At 49.8% G+C, this 12,040-nt stretch overlaps 1 protein-coding gene across 1 annotated transcript; it reads left to right on the top strand.

The window, feature by feature from the left end:
• Positions 1 to 3,998: 3,998 nt before the first annotated feature.
• Positions 3,999 to 10,722, top strand: SIX3 (SIX homeobox 3). The gene is made up of 2 exons (XM_083733995.1): positions 3,999 to 5,401; positions 8,806 to 10,722. The coding sequence occupies exons 1-2, from the start codon at positions 4,575 to 4,577 to the stop codon at positions 8,996 to 8,998; spliced, it is 1,020 nt and encodes a 339-aa protein (XP_083590121.1). The 5' UTR covers positions 3,999 to 4,574; the 3' UTR covers positions 8,999 to 10,722.
• The last annotated feature ends 1,318 nt before the right edge of the window (positions 10,723 to 12,040 follow it).

The raw sequence follows: 12,040 nt of genomic DNA on the forward strand, positions 1-12,040 counted from the left end.
CTCAGCAGTTTGCTTGCAAAAAAAAAAAAAGGAAAAAAATCGCCTTTCCCCCCCCCCCCTCTCTCTCTCTCTCTCTCTCTCTCTCTCTCTCTCTCTTTCTTTTCCGGGGGCTCTGTGTTCGCCAATTCCATTGACAGTTTTCAGCCAGCAGCTGCAGTCATTAAAAGGCATTTACACCCTGGCCTCCTCCGTACAAAGATAGCGCGCCAACAATTATCTGCTTGTACGTTTAAGGACAGGAGAATGTGTCCCTAACAGGCTTAGGCGAGGGGAGATGGAGAGCTCCAGTCGCTTTGCTTAGGGCAAAGCCTATCCTCGCTGTCCGCCCCCCCCCCCACTCCCACCCGATACCCGGTAACAATGCCCAAAGTTTGTCCGTGCGCTTGTGTGCGCGCTCGGGTGTTTGGGGAGGATAACCTCAGCAGGGGCCACAAAGGCACCGGTATCCAGAAACGAGGTTGGGGTCGGCATTGGGGAGATGGCTGGCGCTGCGTTAGAAACAGAAGTCCGGGGCTGTCTGCAGAAAGTCGCCTTGGGGACGGCCGAGCTAAGAATCAACACGTCTTAGTCAGAAGAAGAAGACCCGGGCTTGTTTCCACCTGCTGAGATGTCCTTTCATATTTTGCCCCTTATCCATCTTAGTCCCTTGTATGGGAAAAGGAAGCCCACACTGCTTGTGGGACGCATCAGCTAGGGAGGGCAGAAGCTTGTTCCATCCGATTCGTGAAGACTCAAGAGAAAGATCTGGGCATTTATTCTTTTCAGGATGTTTCTGCGCTAGGAGAGAATCGGAGCTCAGCTGAGAAGTGTAATAAACCCCGTCTTTTCCCCATAGTTTGTCGATTAAGCGCCTGAAGGGGCTGGGTGAAAGTTAGCGGGAGAGAGAAATACAACTTCTGTGTGGGTCCCCCATCTCTATCCCCGCAACCCCAAACGCCTTAAGTCGAAGTCAAACCCATCCGTGAACCCCACGTTTAAAGTGTATGGAGACCTTTTGCTCGAGAGAGGCAGGATTCGAAGGGCGGCCCAGGCCCAGGCCCAGGCCCGTTTACTCCGAAGGAAGGCCCGTGGATCTCAACGGGCCTTAACTCTGGAGCAGACACGTGTAGGATCCAGCTGTTACGAAGCTGTCCCGCTGAAAGACACGGACGGGCACGAAAGGTTCTTGGGAGCAGGCAACGTCTGGGTTGGAAGAAGGAACAGTTTGGAGACTAGTGGTAGTTTTTCTCCCCAACTGCTTTCTTCCTAATCGTGTAAGACGAACAGAGCAAAGAAAGAAGTCTTGCCCCGCTTTCCCATTTCCCGAATCATTAACCTCATTTCTCCCCCTTGTCTATAATCCGTTACCTATAAGAGAATGCTTGCAATGATGAGGTGCTCTGTATAACCCTACTCCCTCCCTCTTTTTTTGCTGAACACGATGGTGGGCAATTCCTGGCTTTCATAAAACCGACCGCGTAAGGCTGAAATTTGAGCTGGGGCAAGGGAGTGAGGATGGCGAGGGAAGGATTCTTCAGCTCCCACCCCAGCCCACCCCTCCCGGCAAATACGTTAACAGAAGTGTTTAAGTACATCACTAAAAATTAAGAGGGTGACTTGTTTTCATTAGGAATATGAACCAACGTAGCACACCCCCGTTGACAGTTTGCTAGAGAAGTGATGAATACATAATCCAGCCAGGATCTTCCAGTCCAATAGCTATTCCAACTGGACCTATTCATCTGCCACTTGGCATTTATTTCATGGGGGCTGCGCAGTGAAAAGATCCCGACCAGTTTGGGAGTCCGGTTAAAGACTCTCTCTCTCTCTCACTCTCTCATTGCAGCATTGAGAATTATGATGATGATTATCCCCCCGAATAAGCCAAGTCACGCGATGTTTCCCCATTTTAATTGTACATCTGCCCCCACCTCTTCCCTCTCCGCTCCCATTGATGTCTGCAAGGAGTTTGGGCTCCATGTCTCACCCCCCCCTAGCCCTCCCCCCGTACTACTAGATCTGCATCGGAATGCAGAGCAAAGTTTCTCTACCCCCCCAGGTTTTTTTTTTTAAAGTTTTGAATTCCTCAATGATTCTCCCCCCCCTTCTTCTTCTAGAAAGACGGCTTAGGATAATTATTTCAGCTTTATTGAGGGCAGATTAGGAAAAGTCTGGATGCTGCGTTTCAATACGCGTTCTACATGCCTTGACAATGTCCGCATTGTTTTGCTACTGTGTGTGAACCCATTCAAAATATACACTTTTTAACACCAACCAAAGTCCTGTCTAAATATACACAGTAAGGCTGGAAAGACATCCATGACCCGTACAAATCTCTGTAAATCACACTTCCATAGCCGCAGCTACCAAACAAAAGGAGTTACCAGCTCAAGATGCCGATTAAAATCGCCTTAAAAGGAACGCACCTAAAGGATAAATGGAGGCAGGCGGCTGGACGGAAAAGGCCGGCTTAGCTTTAGGGCCAGAGATAAGCATGCAGCGATTTGTTTTCACCTATAGATATAGGTGTAAATATGGGGTTTCCACCAGACTCCGCCCTCCCCGAATATTTTGATTACTCTTCGACCTTTAAAAAAGAAAGAAAGAATTGAGACGGGTGAGAACCCTCCGAAGAGATGCAACCAATCCTTAGGATATTATATCAGGGCAATATCCCCGGTGGGTTTACGAAACTCGCTTGGGCAGGGCGAAAGGTCTGCGGGAAGAAAATCCGTGAGCAGCGTCCAGGGGCGCGCGGGGGAGGGAATGAGGACCAGTTTGGGGGAAGTTCTGGGCTGCAATCCGAGCCCACCCACCCGGCCCCTGAAAAAGAATTCACCAGAGCGTAATTATGTCTGCCACAATCCTCAAACAAACAAACAAACAAATAAACAAAGAAAGGAGGCTTGATCCGAGCCTCCTGTGGCCCCGCGCGTCAAGACTGCGGAGGGTGGCCTGTGGTGGCCACATTCGGAAGCCAGAGCTCCACTGGCTGCGTGGGGCGTTTTCTCCCGGGTGAAGGGCGCGTGGGAGCTCGCAGCCGGATTTGGAACTCAGTCCCGTCGGCCTCAGTTTCCCGCGGTTCTTTCTTGGGACTCTCCCAGCACCAGATCCCGGCGATCCAAGGGAGAAAACGAGTTTGGCAAAGTTTTGTCTTGTGATGCCAGCCTCTCAGAAACTCAGAGCGGGGTGGGGTGGAGGGCAGGGGAGAGAGAGGGAGAAGGAGAGAGGAAAGGAAGCTCACCCTCTCCTCCTTCTCCCTCCACCCCACTCTCCCCGCGCCTCCCCTGCATTTAGATGCTGCTCCTGGCAGGGTCAGCGGCCTGAGGATGGGCCTAATGATCTCATCTAGCTTTTCTTCCCCGGCGCTATTAGTGCTCAGATAGGCAGAATGAAGCGCAACTACGTGCAAATCATGTGTAAATGGTCTCCGTTCGGAGCCCTTTCTCTCGAAGACCGAGCTGAGGGCGGGCTGGTTGGCCCAGGTCTCTTCGTTTTCTCTACTTTCTCCCCGCTTTCCTCTCGCTTCCTTTAGCTCGAAGGGGGGTTCTCCTGAAAGGCGGCGGTCATATTCCGCGTGTAATTGCTGATCCCATTCAAACGAGGCGCTGCGCACTGCCTTGCGCATCCGCCTCCCACCAAAGAATTTATTTAAAAACCATTTTTATTTAGGGAATGGAATGGTGGGGAGTGTTGTAAGGGGGGGGGGGAGACGCAGCGAGAGACGTGGAAGTGCTAAGATTAGGAGTTGCGAAGATTAACACACATACACAAGCTTTCCTCCGATCGCCCTCCCCCCCCCGCCCCTCCTCCGGGCTGGCTGGCTGGCTTCTTCCTTCCCAACTCCCCTCCCCTTCGCCTTTGGGCGCCGTGGTAAGAGCCCTTTTTCTTACGTAGTCCCCCATGATTGGCAGGCCTGACAGTGATTGGCAGGGCGCTGCCATGGCGACGCCACAACGACACCCGGCGGGCCAATAGAAAAGCGAAACAAAATGCTTCGGCGCTGCACTCACGGTGGATTTAGGAGAGATATTATGAGGCTGTTGTCATTAGGGCGATCGCGGCCGAATCACTGAATCGCTTTGCGCCTCGGCGGCGGCGGCGGCGGCAGCGGCAGCGGCGCCCGGGTCGGGAGGTGTGTGTGTGTGGAGAGAGCCCGCAGCAGCGCGCGGATGCCTGCCCGCCCGCCCGCCTGGGCACGCGTGTGCGTGTGAGTGAGCGAGCGAGCGAGCCGGTGCCTGCCTGCCCGTGTGCGAGTGTGTGTGAAAGGTGGTGGGAGTGAGTGAGTGTGTTTGTGTGCGTGTATGAGAGAGAGAGGGGAGTGCGCGCGCGCGGCTGAGTGCGTGTGTGCGTTTGGATGAGGGTCTCTATGTGGCTGCGCGTGCGGGTGCGGGTGTGGATGCGCGTGGGGTGCGTGATCCCCCTGTCCCTCCCCTCTTCCTCTTCTTCTTTCTCTGCGCCTTCTCCGTCTTCCTGTCTTCCTTTCTTTTCGCTTTGATCCAGCTCCTCTCTCTCTCTTTCTCTCTCTTTTCCTTTCTCTCTCTTTTTCTCTCTCGTTTTCCGACCCCCCTTCCCCGTCCGCCAGGCTGGGTCCCATGGTGTTCAGGTCCCCTCTAGAGCTCTATCCCACCCACTTCTTCCTGCCAAACTTCCCCAGCGACCCGCACCACCACCACCGCTCGCTCCTTCTGGCCAGCGGTGGCAGCAGCTCCGGACCTGGAGGAGGAGGAGGAGGCAGCGGCGGTGGCAGCGGCGGCAGCGGCAGTGCCGCCACCGGTTGTAGCGGAGGATCCGCCGGTGGCGGCGGCGGCGGAGGAGGCGCCTCTCGAGGAGCCCCGGAAGAACTGTCCATGTTCCAGCTGCCCACACTCAACTTCTCCCCGGAGCAAGTGGCCAGCGTCTGCGAGACGCTGGAGGAGACGGGCGACATCGAGAGGCTGGGCCGCTTCTTGTGGTCGCTGCCGGTAGCGCCGGGGGCATGCGAGGCGATCAACAAGCACGAATCCATCCTGCGCGCCCGGGCGGTGGTGGCCTTCCACACGGGCAACTTTCGAGACCTTTACCACATCCTGGAGAACCACAAGTTCACCAAGGAGTCGCACGGCAAGCTGCAGGCTATGTGGCTGGAAGCGCACTACCAGGAAGCCGAGAAGCTCCGCGGGAGACCTTTGGGCCCCGTCGACAAGTACCGCGTGCGCAAGAAGTTCCCCTTGCCCAGGACCATCTGGGACGGCGAGCAGAAGACGCACTGCTTCAAGGAGAGGACTCGCAGCCTCCTGAGGGAGTGGTACCTCCAGGACCCCTATCCCAACCCCAGCAAGAAAAGGGAACTGGCGCAGGCCACCGGCCTCACCCCCACGCAAGTGGGCAACTGGTTCAAGAACCGCAGGCAGAGAGACCGGGCGGCCGCCGCCAAGAACAGGTCAGTGCCAGCCGGGGGCGTGTGTGGGGGGTTGAGGCTTGAAGGTGGGGGTAGGCAGCGGGAGTGCGGGGATCACACAGCCAGGACACAAACCCATGTCCATCCCACGCGGGGCCAGCCTTGCCTAGATCGGACGCCTCGCCTCCTGCAAGTCTCCCAAGAGTGAGAACGCTACCCTTGACCCTTTGAAAAATCGCCTTTGGGTTCAGTTCTGCGTGTGTGTGCGTGTGATATGGGGGACCTTAAATCTTGTCCTAGAGGGCTCGCTGGCTTCAACAGCAGGGATAAGGAAGTCAGTGGGCTCTGTTAAAAAGCAAAACGAGGCCCTTAGAGGGTTCCCTCCCCACCTGGGAGCTATCAAGGGGACTATGCTCCTCACACAGCCAAAGACAGGGCTCGCTTCCCCTTCCCGAATGGGCTGCTCAACAGAAGCAACTCGATTCCGCCACCCGTTCAAAGTTTCACATTCTTTCCAAACTCCATCCCTCTCCTTCACAGTTCTAAATAGGACAGCTCGTCTCTCAGTAAAATGCTTTGCAGTTTTCTGAACGCAGAATGTATGTCTCTGTGTGTATGCGTGCGCGTGTGTGCCTACTCTAACTAGGGATCCAAAAACCACAAAATAAAGGGACTTTATCTGCAGCCGAGTCCCCACACCCAGTGGAACCAACTGAGAAGAATGGGTGTAAACCCTCTTAGCTCTGGATGGAGCTCTTAATTTAATTAACAATTTCATTCTCCTTTTCCCACGTCCTCTTTCTTTTTGTTCATAGATTGCCTATTATTTTTACCGCCATGATTGCTATTGCTACATCAACAATAACAACAGGGACAACTCCTCGCAGCAAAATGCAGAAGGGGTGCGGATTAGATGTATTTTTTTTTTATTTGTGCCGTGAAAGCTGTATTTGGCAACTTAACTTTTCTCCCCTCCGCCCAAGCTATAAACAGTTTAAACAAACATAATAATGCGAAGCGTTCTTCCACAGAGCGAAAAGAAGGCAGCTGTTCCTCTATTGTTCTTATTAATTATATAAAAAAACAAAACAAATTCATTTGCCGAAAGGAAGACAGGAGAGAGGGTGGGGGCGCGGGGGTGCGGAAATAAAAATAAAATGACGGGAAAGCAATTTTTTAAGCTATCCGCCCTCTCCTATCTCTGTTTCCGGATGTCATTAGTTTGAGTTATGCATGTTTATGAGTATGTAAATAAATATGCAGGGGTTTGTGTGAGCAGCCCTGATTTTATTGTGTCGGTGTGCCACGCAGAATCTTCTTGCCATTCCTTATTGCTCAACGTGGCTTTAAGAATGTTGGGGTTTAAATAATAGCTTTGAAAATAAATAAGATCACAAAGAATTTTAAGGCTCCCATGAAACAATGCAGAAAATATAAACAAAGGGTGGCACTTTACCTCCTCCAATTGGACTTTCCCAGTTTATATAGCAATGTATATTTTGGTAAAGTTTAATCTGAAATGTAGAGCAGGGGGTTGAGGGGGAAGCAAGAAAGCATAAAAATAAAATAAAAAACCACCTTTCAGCTTCATCAATGGAGGGAGAATAGATCGACTCATAACGTAGAAGCCGGAAAGTTGCTAAAGGTTTGGGTTGACTCACCGAGTTGTCAGTAGGTGACTAGGAACTGTAAGGCAGCGGTGGAGGGACGTGGGGGGGGGGGAATAAGTAAATAGTATGGAAATAAAAAGTGCAGAAACGCAATTTAAATAAGTAATATATTTAAAATCACTTCACTGTGGAGGTGAAAAGGGGGATTAAAATCTTACAGGATCCAGTTGCCGAAGGCTGTCTTTCAAAACATTTTACAAAGGATTTCAGGGCTCGGCACAATGTTTGTTTTGTTTATTTGTTGGCTATTTTCTTTTGCCTCTGATCCTACACTTTTTTAAAAAAAAATGCACTGGCCTTTGGGGGTGTGCAATCAACTTCTCAGTGTACTCAGCGCCCCCCACCCCCAGCTCTCTTGATCTGAACGGCTCAAGAGTTCATAACCGTCCAGCGCCTTGTGTGTTAGTATTCAGAATATTCTGCTGCGGTTGCAGATTGTTTTTTCGCTGGGCTTGGTTTCCCCAGCCACCCACCCTATAGAAATCCACTTAGTTGTTGACTGTTATAAAGAGCAGCGGCCGAGATTCCTTTGTCTCTTGGCAGTCTGTATGTTTCCAAAGGCAGTCTGAGAATTCGGCCGTCGGCCCCAACAAAAGCAATAAATAAATAAAACTATAAATGCATTGCTGGAAAATACACGTGTGTGTGTGTGTGTGTGTGTGTGTGTGTAAGAGAGAGAAGACTGAGCAGGCAGATGACTTGGGAAATGCTGCTCTCCGGACACCCTCTCCCCACAAAACAGTGTTCTCACTTGGTTTGGGTGCTTGTTTATTTTATGGGGTTTTTTTTAAGTGTTGCAAGTGCGTATGTATGTCTGTATATAGGTACGCATTTATTTAAGTGATTCACGGGGGCTATCTGGGAAGGCGCCACCCTTTGCTTCTACAGACCACCGTTTGTGACTGTCCACGTTTGTTGTTAGGGCTGGACTGTCACTCAATGGGGGCGGCGGCGGCGGCGGCAAATGCGCTAGAGGTTAGATCGAGGCCCACAGATGGCCGCTCCTCGCAAGTGAAACAGGCCACAGGGATAGAGATAGTGTGAGTAAGGGGAGCGTTAGCTTGAAACGGACGAATATTTTGCAAACCAACACGATAGCGGCCCGTTTGTGCGTTTATGTGCCTGCCGTGGCGTCTCTCTCTGTGTGTGCATTTCTGAACGTGCCAATTGCTTTTCTACGCAAACCCTCTGTCTTCTCCACCCCGCTCTTTTTAAAAATATAATTACAGCGTTTCTTTTACTCTGTGCTTTGAAGCGACCTTTTCTCTCCGAAGTCCCTTTGCTTGCTTTTAACTCCCCCCCCCCACAACAACCCCCCCTCTCCTTTGATTTGAAACACTTTTTGCGGAGGGAGAGGGCCATTGCAGGCAGGAAGCTGGCTTGCAGCGCCGCGCTGGGCAGCAAAGAGAAGGCGGCAGCGGGCCCCGTGGCTGGCCTGAGATCAGGCCGAAAGAAAAGAGAGAAAGAGAGAGGGAAGGAAGGATTCTCGATGAAGCAGGCTAAGCGGTTGTTTGAGGGAAGGGTTTACTGGAGAAAAAGGGAAGGTGTCTCCGGATAGATCCGGATTGTTGCGCCCTCTTGCCAAGCGCCTTTGGGATCCGGGTCCCCTCCCTAGCCATGCGCTTTTACGCGCCTGGATTGCTGCGTTCGAGGGCCGCGTTTTCGGGGAGTCTCGCCTCTTTTCCTTTCTGTGTGGCTTTCCTTTCTGAGCAAGGATCTGTGTGCTCTTCCTTTGTCTCCCCACCAACCCCCAACCCCCAACCCCGCGTCCTGCAGGCTCCAGCACCAGGCGATCGGACAGAGCGGCATGCGGTCCTTGTCAGAACCTGGCTGCCCTACCCACAGCTCGGCGGAGTCCCCGTCCACGGCGGCCAGCCCCACCACAAGCGTCTCCAGCCTGACGGAACGAGCCGAGACGGGCACGTCCATCCTCTCGGTAACCTCCAGCGACTCAGAATGTGATGTATGATAACGGAACAAAAAACAAAACAGAATACAAAAAAAAAAAAACATAAAAAGGAGAAAAAACAAACCAACCCTTAAAGGAGGAAATAAATAAATAATAATAATGATAATGATAAACCAATCAGGAAAAAAAGGCAAAAATAACTCCCCCCTTTCTCCACCAACCCACCTACCTACCCCGAGCGAGCGAGAGCAGCCGCCCCCCTCTCCGAACTGCCCCGGCCTCCGAGGAAAGAAAGCAACAACGAGCCGCTTTCAGAACACTCGTAGGCAGAGCAGCGAAACAACGAGAGAGAAAATTACAAAAAGACCTTTAAAAAAGTTGTTGTTGTTGTTTTAAAAAAAAGGACTTAAAAACCCAAACCTTTACCAAGCAAATGATTGAAATAAGAAACAAACCATCCACTTAGGCAAAAAAATAAAAATAAAAACATAAAGGAGCAAATCACAAGTTGGACAGTTGCTGATTCTGGAGCGGGGGGAGTAATAATGCTAATACTCATACTTTGCTATTATAAATATTATTATGGCGAAAGGAAGAAAGAAAGGTGACATTTGTATTCTTTGTAGGACGGAAGCACGTTCCAGCTCTACTTTTCTTTTCCTCGTTTTGATTTTATTGTTCGCGCTTTCCCATGGACAGCATCTCACCCATTTTGCATGACGATGATTCAATTTGTATCTGGGGAAAAGGGGGGGGGGATATGCTATTCTCTATAATAAATGAACAAAAAGGAAAAAAAAGACTGGGGTGTGGGACGGGAGGAAAACTCCGATCAAATTTGTACAAAGAGAGAGAGAGAGAGATGCTTTTTAAAAAGAAAAACGTTTAAAGGAACTCTTTGAAGAGGGAAATAACAAATGTTTATCGCCTTTTTTGTTGGGTTTTTATCAATCTTTGTCTCTCTGGATCTGTAATCCCAACCCCCCCTCAAAGTCCAAGCGATGGTCTAATCTAGATGCATCCCCCCCTCTCCTGCTCCGCCTCCTCCTTTTCTTCCCCCTCCGTCGTTGTTTTTATTTTATTTTTATTTTTTAAGAATTTTTATTCTTTTGTTCAACAGACAATCATTTTCTTCGTAAGCACCTTTTTTTCTACACGTCTGTCACTGCCTGTGTGGGTACTGGTTATAAATGTGGAAAAAGAATAGTTATGACTGTAACAGATTTTTATTTTTATTTCAAAATTTTATATGAATTATGTATATCTTAACGATGCGGTCATTCCCCCCACTTTGTAATATATGTGTAGAAAATTGCTTGTATATTATATTTGCTCTTCTCTTTGACTTTTCTTCTCTCTGTCCCTTTGCCTTCTTCTCCCTTGCCTCTTTCTTTCTTTCTTTCTTTCTTTCTTTCTTTCTTTCTTTCTTTCTTTCTCTTTCTTCCCCCCCTCCTCCGTCTTCTTCTTCTTCTTCCTCCTCCTCCTCCTCTTTTTTTTTAAAGAAAAACATTTTCCCTGACTTGAGTTCCTTGCACAAACTTAGTTGTCAAGAGGTGATGGACTAGGTTTTCAAAAGGGACCTCAACGGTAGACGAAACGAGGCTTAGAGTGCCACTGTCCTCCTCTTATGCAAAAGCATTTTTGAGTATTTAAATAGCAGCTTTGGGGGTCTCTTCTAAAACTCCACGTAGGACACTTATACCACTGTTTCCCTTACTGCGTGTTTATCTATATGTACAAACTTTCTTAAAAAAAAAATCAAATACAGTATTCCATTTTTCTTATCTATTCAGTGACGTTGGTGTTTTTCCTCTGCTGCACGTAGAAACAGCCGCAAAGAAATGCTGTTTCGTTTTTTTTAAATCTCTTCTCGTGTTGATTCAGTGATTCCACCCCTTTATGCAAGCTAGCAAGCCCGTTAAGCCGAAGCACTCGGAGTTAAGCCAATTTTTGCTCCCTTAACTTCTCAAAAAAAGAAAAAAGAAAAAAAAATAGCTTTCTCTGAAGTAAGTCCCGTTAGGTCCGGTAGGACTTCTCTGAGCTGCAAAGGTTAAGCCCCTGAGCCTAGCTTGCTCGACCATATAGTGTGCCTGTGGTTTGCACAGGGCTAAGAAAGCTGCCCGAACCTGTAACCTCATGCAAATTTACTTGGAAATAAATTCCATTGACTTCCATGGTAATTTCTTCCAAAGGAGTGTATGTTTACGGATCGGGATGCAAGCCTGCAAGGCTACTTATACAGTGCAACCCTAATCATGTCTACTTAGAAGTAAGTCCTATGACATACAATGGGGCTTACTAGCTGGTCAGTGGTGTTAGGCTTGCAGCCTGCTAGAACCCCATCGCAATCCGTGAGGCTTTCTTCTTAGTCAATATTCTTGAGGTGCTGGGTGCGAAATTGCGCAGAGTGGGCATGTACGTTTGTACCCAGACAATCGGGTGCTTGCACCACTGTAGATGGGTGAGTTGAAGCGAGGGGTTACTTGGTGTTTTCTCTCCTGTGTGGCATGTTGCTCTCTGATGAAGGACCTGTGAGAAAACGTTGGGACGCCCCACGTTCCGGACAAAAATATAACCTGAGGTTTGCGGGGTCTGAAGTGCGTGCGTAAACGTAGGCATATGTGCGTGCGTATAATTCCTAGCCCGCGCTCCCTTCTAACTCTAGGCTGCTCGGATACTCTTCCTCACTGTGTGACACCAAATCAATTTTCCTGCAAGTAAGTGGCATCGACCTAACTGGCGGTCCTTACTTCGGAAGAAGCACGGGTCGAGAGGTTCTGCTTAGGCGCTTGGGCTGGAAAGTGGGCATTGACCTCGAATCATCGGCAGAACTTCTCTCTTGCATTCTGCACCATTAGGAAATGGCTTTCCAACACGGTTTCTCCATCGTGTTAATTTCCTTTCTCCCTCCCCGCCTCCCAAATCAGTTTGACGACTTTTTAATTTGTTTTGCTTAAGTAAACTCCAGAGTGCAGTTTAGGACACTTTAGGGTGTTTGGGTATTTTGGGGTGTGGGGTGATGGTGGGGGTTTGGGGGGGGGATGAGGGGTGTCTGTAGCTTTAAATGCAAACATGACAACCAAGCAGCCGTCCGAAGCCACC

Source organism: Podarcis gaigeae (genome assembly GCF_964106915.1).
Source record: "Podarcis gaigeae genome assembly, chromosome: 3".
Lineage (NCBI taxonomy): Eukaryota > Metazoa > Chordata > Lepidosauria > Squamata > Lacertidae > Podarcis > Podarcis gaigeae.